Source organism: Delphinapterus leucas, chromosome 9 (assembly GCF_059928025.1).
Source record: "Delphinapterus leucas isolate spDelLeu-1000000601 "Yukka" chromosome 9, BTC_Dleu_Yukka2, whole genome shotgun sequence".
NCBI classification, from domain to species: domain Eukaryota; kingdom Metazoa; phylum Chordata; class Mammalia; order Artiodactyla; family Monodontidae; genus Delphinapterus; species Delphinapterus leucas.
In genome coordinates, this window is record NC_143137.1 from 46,229,493 (window position 1) to 46,248,350 (window position 18,858).

Genomic DNA, 18,858 nt, shown 5'->3' on the forward strand with positions numbered 1-18,858 from the left:
GCTAAAATCTGCTATCTGGCACCTACTGGTTTGGCTCCGCTGAGTTCTCTGGAGACTTTTTGGAATCTTGAATAATCATTCTGCAGTTGCTTCCTTGAGCTTCCTTATATTGAAAGTCTTTTGAGAATCAACCCTCTCCTTTTTTGCAACTGGAAAGTGACCGGCATTATGCAGTGGTTAAAGCACAGGCGTGGGTGAGGAGACCTGGACTTGAATCCCCAATCTTTTACATATTAGCTTGAGGAATTTAAGCAAGGTGATTAAACTCCTAGAACCTCAGTTTCCTCATCTATAGAAGATGACTGATAGCACTTTCCTTACTTGAGGGATTAATGGGACATGTAGGATGTGTTTATTCTACTGCCTGGCACATAATGAATACTCAAATAATGACAGGGGTACAGGGAGAGCAGAGAATGAGGGGAAGGCAACTGTCCAAAAATATAATGTGAGAAAGTCTCCCAGAACTGAAGGATATGAGTCTCCAGATTTAAAGACCTATCCAAGTGCTCAGCAGAATGAATGATAAAGACCAAAAGGAGAACACGGTGAAATTTTAGAATGTGGGCATAAAGAACAGATCCTAAAAGCATCTAGAAGGAGGTGAGGAACAGTTTATACACAGTGGCACATTAGATTTTACAACAGTAACACTGGAAGCTGGAGGACATCAGAGGAATGCCTTCAGAGTACTGAGAGAAAATTACTATTAACCTAGAATTCTACACCAGCCAAAGCAACACTCTAGGAAGAAAGGGGCAGAATAAAGATAGTTCCAGGAACTCAAAAATTTACCTCCCTTGCACCCTTTCTTAGGAAGTTACTAGAGTTTGGATACCATCAAAAAAAGGGATTGGATCAAGAAATAGGAAGTCATAGGACTTGGGAAATGGAATTAGGGTGAGGTGGGGATGCAATATAGGAAAACCTGTGAAGAAAAGTCCTAGGGCAATAGCAGTACAACAATTTAGACTGGAAGAAGAGTTTAGAAAGTGCTGGAAGGGCACACTCCAAGAAAAAAAATACAGGTAATCTGATACATTCGTGAGTTCAGAATGATGGTGATCTGAGAAATCTGATGGTACGGGGAAAAATGTAAACCTCATGTAAGAAAGAACGAAAAAAATCACAGAATTCTGGCTCATCATCATAATGTTACCTTGTGATATAATTATATAGGGAAGGTGGAGGCAGGGGAGGTGAGGTAGTGACAGTAAGGTCTAAGAGAGCTAATTTCTAACCTATAACAGAAATCAACAGTGATTAACACTGGTAAGTCCACAAAGAACAGTAAATAGTTTTAGAATTACAGAGGTATTGGAAGAAACAGTCAAAGCAGTTGAAAGTGGCAGCCTCTTTTAGTGAGCCTGAGAAGTATGGAACAAACTGCTATTTTTTTGTTATAACCTTTTTGGACTCTGTGATTAAAAAACAAAACAAAACTCTGTGTATATATATTTAAGTAAAAGAAAAAATTTTTAAAGTTTCTCCAGAGTGGAACCCAGGACTACAGATCTCTCAAAGACGCCTAGTGGACTGTAATGCAGCCGAGTCTATCTGGGAAACAATAACAGAACTCAACTGAAGATGAAGCCAAAACGGAGCCACAGAAAGAGGCAGAGCCTAGACTGGCCATCAGTTCCACAGACGGTAACTGTTTGAAGATAAAAGTTCACTCTTTGTCTGGTAAATAAGTCAAATTCCTTGAGCGTAAAAGCCATTTCCCTGAGCAACCAGGATTAGTTAAATGAATTTGCCCCTGATAAGTTTAATTAGCACATTAGAAAACTCAATAAACTTTCCAAAGTAGGGATGACTTAGAGAATAACAGGAGAGACACTGAAAGGTAGCTCCTCTATTGAAAAGGCTGTTGCCAAATGCTCAACATAATCTATTTTCTTAAAAACCAGCAACTTGAAAAACTATTGGCAATAATATCAAGGCTTCAAAATGTTCTTACTCTGTAACTTTGGGTGTATTACCTCACCTCTATGTGTTTCCGGTTTCTTTGTCTATGAGCAGGGAAAATAAGAGAACCTACCTCAGAGTTATGAGATTAATAACTTTATGTAAGTAAAGCACTTAAAACAACATCTAGTGCATGGTAAGTGCTCCAATTCTAAGTTGTGGCTGTAGTTTCTTGGTATTAGACATAGCAATTCTACTTCTAGGAACGTATTTTGAGGAAATAACAGTTTTAGTCAAAAATGCATAAAAACAGATGCTGTTCTGTCTGTAAAAACAAATTTAGAAGCAGCTGAAATTTCCAACACAGAGATTTGGGCAAATACATTATGGTACCTCCATACTAGGGAAATATTATGCAGTCCCTAAAAATAAGTGGGGAAGACTACGGCTAACACTCCTGTTGGATACACAGCAAACTTGTTCCAAGAGTAAATTCTAAGAGTTCACATCACAAGGAGAAAAATTTTTTCCTTTCTTTTTTTTGAATTGTATCTATATGAGAAGATGGATGTTAGCTGAAGCTATTGTGGTAAGCATTTCACAATGCATGTAAATCAAACCATCATGCTGTGCACCTTAAACATACAGTAATGCCTGTCAATTATTTCTCAATAAAACTAGAAAATATAAAAAATTAAAAAGTGGAGAAAAAGAATACAAAATTATACAACCAGCTAAACGTCAAAAAAATTTATATGTATATACAGAGTAGGTATACAAAATAAAGGTAATTATACACATAAAATAAACATGTAAATATAAAAATATAAGTATCTATAAGTAGATATTTATATAAATATATGAAATGAAATAGAACCATATTGAAGAGAATATGTAAAAGTATATGAAAATAAGAGCTAAGAAGGTAAAACACAAAAATGTTAAAAATCCTTATTATAGAGTGGTGAGATTATGGACAATTTTAATTTTTACCCTTTCTATTCTTCCATAATTAAAAAAAAATTTTTTTTTACAATGAGTCTAAATTACTATATATTGGGAAAAATCCTGTGAGTTAAAATGTTCTTTTAAAGACTCATGCTTATGATAAATTTTGTGCTGTAGCTTCATTCTTGTTGGCAACATCTCGGATCATCAATAATATTTCAGGATTAAACTCTGCCCTCTATACTGGAAAAATAAAACAACCCCAAACCACATTTATGTTTCTTATAAATGGTGCAGCTCAGTGTTTTTATGCTCTGTCCCCTCACCAAGGGAACTCGGGAACTCAGTGTTTTTATGCTCTGTCCCCTCACCAAGGGAACTCGGGAACTCAGTGTTTTTATGCTCTGTCCCCTCACCAAGGTACCTGTAGGCAATCACAGTATTTACTCAGGGAGACTGATGAATGCAGCAGCATCCTTTGCCTAGTTTCTCACTAGCAGTTTCTCATTTATTCTGTCTTCACTGTGGAGAGCTGTGATGTGTGGGATGAGCACCAGCCTCGGAGACAGCAGATCTGGGTTTAGACCTGGACTCTGCCACTGCCTCACTCTGGGACTGGAACAAACAGTTCTGAACTTGTAAAATAGTGGGAGTTAATCCTGAGGATTACCAAAGATAGTGAACACAGAAGTACCGGGCACAGTGCCTGATACACAGTAAGTGTCCAACAGCCAAATGGTAACTATTATTATGTGATTAAACATGTACTGAAGGTAAGTGTGAGCAGTCAGTGGCTGCAACTGGTCTGGCTCCTATTCCAGTGAACAGTAGGACATAGAGCTAGTCATCTCTAGGCTTTCAAAAATGTTTCATTTTCACTAAAATTTGATTTCTTCCATGGTAAATTCTTCCCACTTTCTTTACCTGCCTCCTAGTAAATCATGACCTGAACAGTTCTCACCTTAGGCAAATGATGTCTCCCATGCTCTAAATTAGTAAAAGACCATCATCTGCAAGGGTACTTTTAATCCCCCGACCTTCCAAACAACACTCATATTCTATGACATTTCCTACTGTACCACTACATGAGACTCCGCCTTTTCATGGCTGCACCTGACTAAGGCTGACCTCTCCCCAGATGCGAGAATAACAGAGTATTACTGCTGACATAAAGGGGCCATCTTCTCCTTCTATTTTACAAAGCAGGCTAAGTGATTTGTCCGGGGGACTATGATTCTCAGGTGTGTGCTCTTCCTAGGTCATGCAAGGAAGGAAGGAGCGGTAGCTAACAGGAGCCCAAACATATGAATACAAACACCTCCATAAAGAAAATAACTGGGTAAGAAGATATTTCTAGTCCTAGCCACTGGCAATCCAGGTCAGTTAATATTCAAGACAAAATTCAATTTAGGGGAAAAAAACCTGACTAAAATCTGAGAATTAACAGGATTGACTTTAACAGGCAGCAGAGGGAGCTATGGGCTTGAAACCACCACTGGTTTCCCCTCAATGGTGAACATTTGACAGCTTCCGGCCTATCTCTACACTGACACTCTTTACTACCACATCGGAAGGCAACCACTTCTGAGACAAATCTTCTCAGGGTCACTGGAACTAGATAAGGTGAAGCACATTCTAATAGTCTTTTCTTACTTTTTATTGCCAACATTTCCATACAACAAAGACCTATAGACTTAAGTGAAATAAGCAATATTTCGTTCTTATTCTCAAAAACAAACAGAAACACCACACACACAAAGCAAAACAAAACACCTTGCTGTGACCATCAGAACATTAGGAGGCAGAAGGATTACTTACCGCAAAAACCCCTCGAACTACCCAGCCATGGTGTTGCCGTAATGTTTTACCATATGCATTATCTTGAAAAGAAGAAAAACTCCATGAGGAACAATTTCATCAGAATTTGATGTGCTATTTGTATCATGTCCTTTCTAATGTATGTAGTAGCACATTCCTATTGGTATTAGAAACTGATTAAAAAAAAGCTGAATTATGAGACTATGTACCCCAAAAGTCTTGAGTAGGAAAAATGCCTACAGAGATTATTTTTTAAAGAAAAATTGGTATTTCCACTCTTACCCTCTGTCATATCTCAACTTCAGCTTATTATCATGGTTGGAAAATTCAATACATATAAGGAAGTAAAGAGGGAGGAAAAGATACTGTAATATAGAAACTAAATACAATTTAAAATACACTATAAAAATATAAAAATGCAGTTCTTTGAAATGTTGTGTGATCCTGAGCCAGTCCCTTAGCTGACCTCTCTAACCATCTGTTTCCCTCTTTGTAAAATGAACTCTAAGGTTCTCTTCAATTCTAACATTCTATTCTGGGATGTCAAATGCTTGTCCTAGATGTCCCTATGACCCTGGATATACAGTTTTAAAGCTAGAAACCTTTAAAACTATTATGGAAAGAACAGCTTGAAGTTATTAAGGTAGGTATAAAGTAAATGGTGAGGCCTATTGATAAAAGTCATTCACATTCTAGACTTTAAAGATAAAAACCTATTATTTTTGTCCCAGTGAGTTTTTTAAAAGGAGATTTAAAAACTGCTATATAATAATTTTAATTACCAAAAAAAAATCTCGAGAACAAGATGACTGTATTTTATGCAAGGGATGTGTTCCTGAAGGCTTTGAATAATTCAATATATGCAAAATTCAAAACTGATTTTTCCACAGGAATAAATGCGCTCTCAGGAGGGCACAGCTCTACATCACCACAGTGCATTTTTATTTCAATGCTCCATTTTATTTTCTCAGCATCATCTCCAGTGGTCTACAGAGTCCTCACACTCCTAAATTACAGCACAGAGTATCACAGGGGTTGTTTGACCTTCTTTATCATGTTTTACCACATCTAAATTTTATTCCAAACTTATTTATTTTCATGGGCTAGTTTCAACACTAGTACAAGCACCACCATCAACCATTTAATCAATGCTTGGGCGACACTGTAATAGGATATAAAGACATTTTAAATTATAACAAGAGCAGATGTTAAAATAACAAAAAAAAAAGACACCAAATCCACAACCACAGGCTCCTATGCAGTAAAAAGCAGTGTGGTTCACAGAATACTGCCAAAGAACATCAGGTATTTGCATTTTACTGGGCAAAACAGCACTGCCACGTGGCTGTAGCTTGAACACTTTACAATTTATTCAAGCTCTCTAGCTTTGAAATGATGTAATTCTTGTCAATTTCTATTTTTAAAATTTGGGTGAGGCTTTATTAATACTTTTAGCATACCATGTATCAATTTTACATAATTCAAGTTTGCATAAAATACATTATATTTTGTATAAAAGAAGACTGTACGTTTGAATTCTAACAGCAGATTTCGCTGGCTATCCGAAGTTTTAGGAATGGGTTGAAATGCCAGCATCCAGTGTGGTGAAGCGAAAGCAGAAATGATAAAAGTCAATCAATTCAAGGGCACAAAGGGCTCTTAGAAAGAGCCTAAAGGAGAACTCAAGATTAAATTCAATCTTTCTCTTAGCAGGACAGTCTGTAGGCTAAGACAGTGTCAAAGATACAAGTCTTCAATGTAAGCCACACTTAAAACCTATCTGATTCTCTAAGGGGACAGATGTTATCAGGGACATTTTAGAGGGTATCTAAGACCTTAGTGAAGAAAGGGTTGCTAGCATATAGGTGCAGATGGGCAGGAAATACTAGGCACAGCCTCTGCAGTAAATCAGTAAGACAGTCAAATTTCTAACCGTCTAAGGAGCCATCTGGGCTGGTAAGAAGGTGTACAGTCCATGGAAAACATCCTGAGGTGAGTCACAGAGGTATAGTGGGAACACTTTCTTTCTTGTGATCCTAATCCATGTAAGGTATTAAATGCCATTAAACATCAGTAGATGAAATGTAGTGCCATTACAATCTGCTCGTAGACATCTGTGATGGAACAGCTGCTCCATTCAGCAAGAATTTAGTGCGAGTCTGCCACTGCCCCTTACTAAGTGCAAGGCAGCAGGGATCACTGGGTGATTTAAACTCAGTCCCTTGCCCTCAGGAAGTTCATGGGTTTATAAGAGAGCCAGCCTTTAACAAATCATCGTTATGCAAATTGCCTACTGCTATAACAGAGATCTCTATCCAGTGCTACAGGAAAAGAAAGAGAGATGAATCCAGCCTGGGAGCAAGGGCACAGAAAGAATTCTCCAAAGGAGTCTCAAAGGCTGGGTAGGGCAGAGAGTAGGGTGGTACCTGGGGCTGCAGACAGAGAAAGCTACATGGAGTTGTGAGAGATGGTGGCATGAAGGGGGAACAGTCCAGTAGGGCTGCAGATCACTGGGGCTGGGGCCAAACCGTGAGGGCCTTTTTTATGCCGTGTCAAGGATTCTAAACTTGCCACCTGAGGCACAGTGGTAGTTTAAAATAACACTTACTGCTTTTTTTCTGATTTCACAAATAATGTTCAGGAAAATGCAAAAAGGGAATAACTAAAGAAACCTATAATCATGCCTCCCAGAGGTAACCACAGAGGGCATTCTGGAGGTATATTCTCTTAAGTCTTTTTTCCTATACAGACAGTATTATTTTCTTCTACTAACAGTCACCATCATTCTGATTTGGAATTGTGGTAGGGAAGTAAAAGGAGATCAGTATTTCTTTACGGTATGCAGCAAATGCAGCTGACCACTGTCCTGGTCCCTGAGCCTTCGGCTCCAGAGTTCACCTGGCAGACAAACTGCCTGTTTATAAGGGCTCTGGATCCAGTGCTACTCCAACCTCAGGGGCCTTATACCTTTCCTACACTTTGCCTGTGAAGTCAACCACTCAAAAAAGCCCAGAAACCCTTCTCCATGCTCCCTTCTATGGGACAGGAAGAAAACAAGGATGCTGTGAGTCCAAGTAAGAGGAGCAGCCTGGTCTAAGGAAGGGAGAGTGTTTGTACAGCAACACGATCTGTGTCTCCCCCCAGCCCTTCTAGAGAAGGCGGTTGTTCCTTGCTGTGCCTGCATCTTGCCAGAGAAGAGTCCCACTGGGCAAAATGTGGGCCAGTAAGTCTAATGGGAGAAGAGGGAGGCAGAGAATTTAGGCTAGGTCCTGACTCAGGCCTAGGAAGACCACCTCCACAATTGAAAACCAACAAAAAAAATAAAACTCATAAATGAAAAGGACTTGCCCCAAGTCTTTAGCTGACTTCGAGGGCTGCAAATATCCCTGCCATGTGAGGCTGCATTAAATTAGGATGAAGTCTAAGCATTGACCTATTTTGGTTACCCAGAGAAGATTAGATAATGAAATACATTAATCTTCACTATAATACCCATTCATTATCATGATGCATGTTCTATAATCTGGAAGTATTTTTGGCCTCTGAAAGACATAAATGATTCCCTTCTCCCAGTTCTCTGAAATCTGTCAGTTCCTTAGAAACTGAGTCAAAATTTCTAAGTAGGAAGTGTTGACAATCACCTTGCCCAATTCTCTTCCTCTTACAGATGAAAAAATAGAAGACCCAGAGAGAGAGTTACCTGTCTAAGGTCACAAAGCTAAAAGCAATGAGAACTTGGGGCATTCTTGTCACATTAAACCATTTTGACAAAACTAATGTTTATTCTTTGTGATAAAACAAAATAATGAAAATGAAAAACGTGCCTTTTCCCAGCCATATCTTGAAAAAATTGGAACCTTATTCTATTCATAAAGATGCAGATTTGACTTCTTTAATGGTTAGTCAAAAACTTTCTATGAGGTATTTAGAGATTATGCCTCAGCCTATCATAGCATCTGAACAAGAACTACCTTTCCATTACTGTTGGTGGATAGCTATTCTGTCCAGGAACAGAATATATGAGAGTGTTTCTCTATTGTAAATCTATAATTAGTGAGAATTTGCAAAGTTACTTTGGGTTGTAGAGAGGGCAAAGGAGAAATGCAAATCTAAGTCTTAGGAGACAGCTTGAGAAGTAGACAAGCAAAGCCAGAAAAGGTGAAATCAATCATTCACTGAGCTCAGGAAGTGACAATCATCTCAGCTCTGCAAATGAGCTAAACTAGGAAGTCCTTAGGCAAGAATCACGAACAAAGAAAGGTTTGAAAGTAAATAAGCAGTGAATAAATCTGAAAATACTGAGTGAAAAAGGAAGAATGTGTATAATGTGACACCATGTACATGAGTTTAAAACATGCAATACATTACTAGATACTGTTTGTGGACACATAAATATATAGTAAAAGTATAAAAACATTCATTATATAACGATAAACTACAAATTCTGGATGAAGATCTTCTCTGGAAGTAATGGGGTTATGAGGTAGTAGATGGTACTGTATTTACATATTTGGTCGAATGATAAATATTTGATATAATTTAAAAAAACCTACTACTAGGAAAGTACCCCCAAGTTCTTTACAGTGACTAAGCTTTGGGCAAAATGAATTGTATGGAGAAAAGCCAACTCAATAACCAGTTGACAGAGATGGAACAAGTACCCAGAGATATCCTTTGTTACCTTCAGGCACCATCGAGAAGAAAACTTGTACTGTAAGCCAATTCTGCCATTAGAAGCACATGCTGTTAACAGTTCTGGAAAGGGCATGACTTGATTCACATTCCCTGGTACTTTCAGAATAATTAGTCAAGTTATGGTTTGATGTCAAATATCTGATTATGAGTTCTAACTTCATCTCTCTCATATAGCTCTCCTTGTTTGTGAAAGCCTTTCATATTAAATGCGTAAGTGAGCCTCCTCTACCTTTTTTTTTTCTCCTATTCTGTGCTCCAGATCTTGGTTAGGTTAATGTTTACCTGACATTTACGGAATCATTCCGAGGTGAGGGATGTGGCAATATGCTATCCCACTGAGGGAATAGTGCAGAACACATAATATTTAGTACAATGGTGCATGAAATGGCAGAGCAACTTTTCTTCATTTCACCTACAAAGATGCTTTCCAAAGCCTCTTCTTGATGTGGCATCTGTGAATGGAGGGGCTCAGCTACAGGGTGGACCATTAAACACACTTGCCTTGTGTACCCAACTCTTTCCTTAGAGTGATCTCTAGAGAATGTCAGAGGACACTAGAGTTCAGAGCAGCTCTTGGCATGAGACCACCCAAAATATTCCACTCTGATCATCATTATGGGGAATTCAGGTGATGGCTCAAAGGCAAAAGGGGGCAGTATAAAGCCCAAGGCCTCCTTCCGATTGCTGAAAACTCATTCTAGGTCACAGAACTGCAGCAATACAATGACTATACATGCATTTTCCAGAGAGTTAATAGATGTCAAGGCTTCCGTTGTGTCATTTAGGACTGTTACATATCATCTCCCATTTTCAAAGCCACTAAGACTATCCAAAATTATGAGCAGTTACCTCAAAACCTTTCTTAAGCAGTGTTTTCAAATTTGGGAGTGTCATCCAAGGTTTATCCTTATTTTATCCCTACTAATTGTCTTGCTGTTCCTAGGTTAAGAAAAGTTTTCAGCCATTGGGTAACCAGCCAATTATCATGAAAAGGAGGCAAAATTAACTGATGCTATGGGTAACTAATTTCAGTACTTTTATTCCTGCTTATTTAATAATCACTTAGATGCAGTCAAAATTCCCAAATAACCAAATGTAGCCTAGTGACAGGTGAGCTTCAACATCTCAGCTCTAGATGAATGGGTCTCACACTTGAGCATGGATTAGAATCACTTGCATGACTTGTGAACACACGCATTTGCTGGGCCCCACCTCGGGAGTTTCTGAGTCAGCAGGTGTCAGGTGGGACCCAGTAGTCTGCATTTCTAATAAGTCTCCAGGTGATGAAGATGTTGCTGTCCTTGGACCACTCTGAGAACCACTGATCTAGATCTGAGACCCTAGGGAAAGTACTTATCCTCTCTAAACCTCAGTTTACTTGCTGGGAGTACTCAGAAGATTAAATAAAATGTTTATGGAGAACCTAGTGTTATGCCAACACTGGGTGCTCTATAAATGGTAGCTGTTATTACAATAACTCAAATTCAATTTCAGAATAAAAAATGCAAGCTAATTTGCCTATATGTGGCATATAAATTGCACATACCCGCTCTTTTACTTACATACCTAAACTATCTCATTTTAGACAAAATATCAGTTCTGCTTATAAAGCCTGTGATTTCAAAATGAGAAAAAAGAAGCCAGCAATCCAGAAGAAATAGGCAACAAGCAGCCTGTGGGTTCTGCATAGTTAATGTGTAAACATTTCTCATAAATCTCTCTTATTTGCTTGCACAGAACTTGTTGTGTCTGTGTTTAGAGGGAAGGGGGCTGGTTAGGGGAGCTTTCTCTCTCCACATTGCACAGCAGCAGGAAACTAGGGATCCCGGTAAGCAAAGGTGATTTAAATCATGAAGACCTCTGAAATAATCCTGAGCATCAAGGATGAAAATCTCAAATGTATGGTCCCTTTTCCTTTCCACTGAAAACAGTCCGGCGGGGAAGAAAAGGAAGGAAAAGCTGAGATTGGCTGTGATTATTTCAGTTTTGAAGCAGCATTTGCCCTTCAAGTCTCCTCTCTCTTCATAAAGTCAACATCTCTAGGCCCAGCTTTCAAACCAAGTAAAAGATAGGGGAGGAAAGGGGGCAGAATTAGGGATGGGGGCAGGGAAGAAAGGGTATATCCTCAACTGTCTCTCCACCTCCAAGGGGCAAAGCTTTTCTTTTCACTTGCTGTGTCCGGTAAGCAGCTGGGTTCTCCTCTATCCCAGCTCCAGCAGAGGGGTAATGAGATTAGCATTCCCCACTTGCCCTCACACAGCCAGCCATCAGAAAGCAGTAGCATCCTGTGACGTGTGGAGTCCACCACGCACACAGTGCTGAATCCCATATCTTCTGCATTTCCTGCAGGTGGTGGAGTCTTCCTACCAGTGTGAAACTTCCATACTAAGAAGTCAGTCTGGAGAGAAATTTCAGGCTTGGCAGCTGAGCTTGGTTACTTTCCATTTGTGATTTGGGACAAATAAGTCCCATTTTCTGGTAGGTTATCAACTTTGTATATGTCATGATGATGAGAATATAAACAACAATAGAAGCTAACCTCTATTAAGTGCTTATTATGTACCAAATTTCTAATCTTTTCACATGCATAAAACTATTTAATCTTTACAACAATCTTATTAGGGAAATCAAGTCATCATTCCCATTTTACAGATGAGGAAACTGAGGCACACAAAGGTTAAGTAAATTGCCTAAGGGCACCTATCCAGAAAGCCCATGATCTTAATCACTCCACAAAGTCATCAAGTTTGATAGAGACTGGTTAGGGAGTCCTAATAGTCATGGTGAATATATTTTTAATACTGAAATCAGGACACTTAGGGGAGGATATAACTGAGACAGTCCTGGAAATTCAAGGATGTATGAGAAACCCCAAAATGCAGGTAGCTCAGGGATGGTGGAGAAGACCTTCTGTGGGAGAAATGAGGACCTTACAGCTGAGGATCCCAAAATGACCCTGCTTCAGATCCTCTGTGGTCTTAGCGTGTCTTTTGATCTTTCAGAATTTCAGTTACCTAACCTGTAAAAATGGACTGATGTGAGGACTAGGTTGTCTAAATTTTTTATACAGTGTTGCAGAAATATCAGCTTTTATTGTTTCATGGCACATCAGCAAGTTTCTATACAGGGAGGCCTGGGAAAATCACACAGGGGCAGGATCCCTCAAGATTCATGACCCAAAGGGAGGACTAACAAAAGGAAGAACTCACCCCTGACATTGATAAAATGCTGTGTGAACACTGGCTCCTCCTCCCCAGCAGAAGTATCTAACTCATTCATTTCATTATTTATAATGATGACTGCCTAGAGCCTGACCATGTGCTTCTCTACATCATAATAATACAGGGCTTCAAAGTAATATGGAAATCTCACTCCCATCTGCTCACCTCAATGCCCATCCTGGAAGGATTTCCTAGAGACCAAGATTGAGAGTTTAGCCAGTCTGTTAGTGGCACTATGAGGATGCTTCCAAGTCTTCAATGTTTTCCAAAAGTGGTCCGATAGGTGCATTGATCCATCCATCTATCCACCCACCCACCCAATGTTTATTAAGTACCTACAATGTTCCAGTCACTGCATCAAGATGCTGGAGATGTCGGACGATCTCCTTTGACCAAGGCCTTCATCCGAGTCTCAACTACCACCACAAAAATGGGGCACATAGGGCACTTGAGGAATACAAGATGATGACCAGCCCTTCATCTTACTTCAGAGCAAATCCTAGGGTTCCCCACACCCTCCCTTTCATGGTCTCCAAAACTAGCTTCCCTCTGGATACAGATTTTAGAAAACTACACAGTTATCTCAAGATTCATTTAGGAAGAACTGACTTCTTAAAAATATTAGGTTTTCCTATTAAGATTAAAAGATGGCTCTCTATTAATTTAGCTCTTCTTTAAGAGATACTGATTTTTAATAAGTTAGATCTAGACTACCAGGTCACTGTCTCGAGTTCTTTTTTAACAAAGCATATAAGAAACAATTAATAATAATGAAATAGAAAAATACCAAAATCAGATCTTGAAAAGCACACCCTATCTCCTCTTCCAGGGGTCTCCATTCCACATCCTATTCAATTAATCAACCAAAATGTAAATAACACTTACTCAGGGCTGTCTGGATGTCCTTTTCTCCATTTTTCACTTCCGTCAAAAATCCCTTCAAAAATTTGAGACCTCTAAAACAAAAAAGAGGAAGAAATATTATTTTCAAAGTTCACTTATGTTGAATGGGTATGAATAAATGGCAGACATCAGCTTCTTTTTCAGTAGTATCTTGGGCACAGCAATAAACAAGTCAAGTCACATGGCAGTCCTTTCTAAGTCTCTTCCCTGTGATTTCCCTTTAGCTTGCTCTAGACGCTTCTTATCTGAAATACCTACACAGTGGTTTTCAAAATGTGGTCCCAGGACCAGCAGCTTCAGCATCACCTGGGAACTTGTTAGAAATGCAAATTCTGGAGCTCCCCTCCAGACTTACTGAATCAGAAATTGGGTTTTGGGTGGAGCAATCTGTGTTTTTTAATAAGCCCTCCAGGTGAATCTGATGCCAGTGCAGTTTGTGATCCACTGACTTAAAGACAAACCAATCGGCTTTACTGTCCTTTATGATTCCCATCTTATATATTCTATTAATATTAACAATGTTTATCACTATCAAGACAGAGGCAAAAAAAAGTCGATATTCTATTCTTCAGGCCTTCTAGAAAAGGCTATACATGGGTTACAGCTTTCACTCAGAAGCAGCCTCTTTTGCATAACAATTTTTTTTGGTAGGGGTAACATTTCAACTAAGCTGGATTTCAACTGCTGCCCCACCCCAGTTGCCTCACCTCTTCAGCCACAGGAGGGCTTCTGTAGCTGAGTTCCTAACCTGGGCTACGTCGGCCTCCACTTCGTGCAGCACTATTTTCTGCAGTGTGGTAAACTCCTCTTTGTTGGTTATATACTTCTGATTTACTTTCTGCAGGAGAAGCAGGGAAATAACCTAAGTTAAAAGTGCTAAGGCTATCAAGCAAGTCAGTTTACTGTTGAGACCTAAGTTTGTCAACCAGGCCTCTAAGAAATCAAAATGAATTAAGCCTCTCTTACCTTCGTCCTTATGCTTTCCAAGTAATCTGTTTTATTTGTTTGAGGATTCTTGTTAGGCTTAGGCTAGAATTAAATAGTTTTAGGGTTTTAAAGTACTGTTTTTAAAGTATTTTTTCCTCTGAGAAAGGTTCTTACAGCTGGCCTATACTTTTCATCCCGAGTATAAAACTCAACAATCATTTGTTTCTGAATGAGATTTCATGCAACTACTCCCTCCAAATATACAGTCTCCACGGAGACAAGCCAGTATATTCACCTTAATATTTCCAACTAGATCCATTTTAACAGGAGCAAACACTGTAGGGCCAAGTTTGTCTAGAAGAAAAGATTGAAAACATCTTTGAAAAAGCAATTTTTTCAAGTGGAAAATATTTTTTATAGTAGCAATGAATTTAACAGGTCCCCCCCACCCCCCGCCAAACTTTTATTTTTTGCTTTTAAATCATTTTCTAAACATAAGCTTCAAAGGTTCCTGCCACACTGTCATTGCTTTTTTCTACTTCACTGCTCTGAAGTGAATAACTATAATAAGGGCCTAAGGGCAGGTGAGGATAACCTTATAAGTTTAGAATGCGCATTGTAATCCTTAGGGCTGCACTGTCCAATACGGTAGCCAGTAGATGTGTGGCTATTGAGCCCTTGGAATGTACCGATTCCAAACTGAAATATGCCGTAAGTATAAATATATACCAGATTTCAAAGACTTAGTACCAAAAAAAGAATGCCAAATATCTCAGTAATGATTCTTTTATATTGATTCCATGTTCAGATGATATATTGTATATACCAAGTTAGATAAAATACATTATTAAAATTAGTTTTATCTGTTTAGCTTTACAATTTTAATATTCTTGCCAGAAAATTTAAAATTATATATGTAGTCTGAATATTTTTGTTGGATAAGAGCAACTAAAAATAGTAACACAAAGGGGTATAGCCAAAAAGCCAAAAGAGAAAATATAATAAAATTCTAAAAAATACTTGACTCATCCAAAAGAAAGGCAGGAACAAAGATAGGTAGCTAAAAAGCTAAAAGAGGAAATAAAACAGAATACAAAAAAATAATTGATTAATTGGGTGGAAATCAAGAAAGGAGTAAACAAGGAAGAACACACGAGACAAACAGACAATGAGTAGCAAGATGGTAGAAACAGACAGCAAGATAGCAGGCTTAAATTCATCCAAACAATGTAATTTATTACATTGAATACAAGAAAAAAACATGATAATTTCAATAAACACAGAAAAATATATTTTATAAATTAACTCATTCATGATTGTAAAAAACAACTCAATGTAGAAGTCAATTGTATCTATATGCTATTAATAAACAACTGGAAAATGAAATACTTTTCATGATAGCATAAAAAAACATAAAATTCTAAAAGTTATTCCTAACAAAAGATGTGTAAGACCTTTACACGATACAAAATGTTGTGAAAATAAAGAAGACCTAAGTAAATGAGAGATACAGCACATTCATGGATTAGAAGACTCAATGTTGTTTAAGATGTCAATTTCCTACTAACTGGTTTACAGATTCAATGTAATCCTAATCAAGATCCCAACAGGATTTTTTTTTTTAAAGAAATAGTAAGAAAATCATATATGTTTATTGAAAGGTTTTCAAGATTCATTACTTCAAAAAAAAATCACAATGGGACACATAGAATAAGCTCTCTTTTGTGTCTTATATAATACAGTATGTCTTATTCAGAAATGCCTCTATCTATTCAAAAAAATCAGTTGGTAGTACTTATGTTTTACTTACTCTCACTAAGTTTTGAGTGGTTTACTGGCTTAGTACAGAAAACCAGTACATTTATCAGAATACTGCATTTTACTATCTTACTCCTTTTTTTATTCCTAAATCATAGTCGTTTTCTGTTTCTGTGTATGTTTGGGATATATGTAATGAGATTTATTTTTATTTATACAGAGAAATATTTATGATTTCTCTGACTTTCAGGTTTAAGACTTAAGACTCCTGGCATCTTCATGATAAGAGGGATAACTTGTATTACTGGCCATAACTACTGTGTAGGGTGGAATTGGAGTTACCTTGTAGCTCTCCCATCAGACTGCTATTCTATCCTGCCTCCTACTGTCATACATGCTTATCAAAGAATGTATGGTCCCAGGAATCCTACAGGAAAAAATAATCCCCTTTAACCTCTAGTCCCAGTGTGTATACAGACTCTCCTTTCTTTGGCCAACTGGACCATGTGGAAGCCACCTGCATGCCACCCTACTCTGTGGGCTCCACTTTGTCCTTGCTTATCCTATCCAGGAGAGTGAAGAGGAGTCGTGGAAGGAGTATGGGAACTTTGATACCCTCCACACATCTTTGGAAAGGTCCACTCTAGTACACTGACCCCTGGATATGGTCTTAGTTTTTCTCTTTGATCTGTATCAGGGCTCTTCTTCCTCTCTGGGGTTGAATTAGTGGGATGGGCAGCTTTGCTTTTTCCCTTAAAGTAATGGGAAGCATGCATGGCCCATGATTCTTCCCCCGCCGCCCCACACACTGTATTTTATTTTTACAAGAGATAAATAAACTGACACCAAGCATTGTAAATGGATGACCACAACAAAAGCAACAATGATTGCAATTACCAAACATGAGACACACTCATACTATGTCATAATACTGACATTCATTTTAACAGCTAAAATTTATATGGACATGCAAAGGACCTAGAATTGCCAAAACATCTTGAAAAAGAAGAACAAAACTGGAAGAATATATTATCTGATTTCAAGCCTTACACAGTAATTAAGATACTATAATACTAGGATGAGGAAAAAAACCAGACGGTTGAAACAAAAGAGAGTCCAGAAATAGACCCACACTTATAGGGTCAACTGGTTTTCAAAGCGCTGCCAAGGTGATATAAAAGGGAAAAAAGATACTTTTTCAACAAATGGTTCTTGAACAACCAGATAAAGGAAAAAAAAAAAGAAAGAAGGAATCTCAACCCTTACCTCACACCACATAAAAAACTGATTCCAAGATGGATCACAGATGTAAACTTAAAATCAAAAATAAAAAGTGTAGAAGACAACACAGAAGACTATCTTCATGACCTTGGGGATAAGCAAAGATCTTTTAGGATACTGAAAGCACTAACTATAAAAGAATAAAACATAGATAAATTGGATTTAATGAAAATTTAAAACCCTGCTCTTCAAAAGGCATCATTAAGAAAAGAAATGAACAAGTCATAGTCTGGGGGAAAATATTCATAATGAGTATGTCTAAAATGAAATGTTATTCAGAACATACAAAGAACTCTTTCAATTCAATAATAAAAAGAAAATTAACCAACTTTTAAAAATAGGTTGAAGATTTGAACAGACTTCACAATGGAAGAGATAGCAATGGTCGATAACCATATGAAAAAGTGCTCAACATCATTAGTCACCAGAGAAATACAAATTAAACCCACAAGATACCACCAAACACTCACAGAAATGGCTAAAACCAAAAATACTGACACCATCAAGTGCTAGTGAGGATGTGAAGCAACCAGAATATTCATATTTTGCTCTTGGAAGTACACAACGGCACAACCACTCTTTATGAAATTACAGGTATAAACCCTATGAATCAGCAATCCCACCCCTAGGCGTTTGCTCAGTAATGAAAACATGTGCCCACAGACACAAAAACGTTCAGAGCAATTTCACTTATAATAGCGCCAAACAAGAAACTACCCAAATGTTTATCAGTAGGAGAATGAATAAACAAATGGGATATAGTCACTTAATAGAATACTATTCAGCAGTAGAAAGGGATGAGCTACTAATACATGTAACAACAAAGGTGAAAACATTATACTATCAAGAGTGTAATAATGCAAGAGTACGTAACATGATTCCACTTATGTGAAATTTTAGAACACGCAAAACTAATCTATGGTGACAGAAATCAGTATGGTTGCCTTGGGCTGGGTGACAGGTTGTGGACTGGCTGGCATAGGGAACATTCTGGGGTGATGAACACATTCTCTGCCTTGATAGAGGTGTGGATTACATAGGTAGATGCATTTGTCAAAACTCACTGAATTATAACAGTTAAGTTCTATGCAAGATATACCTTGATTTAAAAAAGAGATACAGAGTTAAGTGGGTTATATAGCAAATTTCAACACATTAGCAATTCCTGGTACTACTGGCTCTATAAAAAGTAAATGTAATTTAAACTTAAATAAAGTTATATATATATATCTTTTTAATCTGAAAAAAGTTTTAGCTGGTAAAATGTTTTTTCATAGTACCAACAGATTTGAAGATCTGTTCCTCAACTACTTTCACTTTTGCTCTTAAGTAAGATTTCTAGAAAACAGAATTCCCTTTTTTCATTACACAACTCTAAGATCAATATTAATCATAATTA

At 37.8% G+C, this 18,858-nt stretch overlaps 1 protein-coding gene across 3 annotated transcripts in view; it reads right to left on the minus strand.

Annotated features, from left to right (window-relative positions):
* PLEKHA8 (pleckstrin homology domain containing A8) overlaps positions 1–18,858 on the minus strand; it is an 87,143-nt gene that overhangs the window by 18,125 nt on the left and 50,160 nt on the right. The window contains exons 10-14 of one of the 3 annotated variants that reach the window (XM_022584249.2): positions 14,716–14,774; positions 14,460–14,522; positions 14,201–14,331; positions 13,476–13,546; positions 4,675–4,736 (exon numbers count right to left, since the gene is read on the minus strand). In XM_022584249.2, the coding sequence (XP_022439957.1) occupies positions 4,675–4,736; positions 13,476–13,546; positions 14,201–14,331; positions 14,460–14,522; positions 14,716–14,774 (386 nt within the window). The remainder of the gene's footprint in view (positions 1–4,674; positions 4,737–13,475; positions 13,547–14,200; positions 14,332–14,459; positions 14,523–14,715; positions 14,775–18,858) is intronic. The other 2 variants (XM_022584259.2, XM_022584264.2) reach the window with 2 other exon arrangements.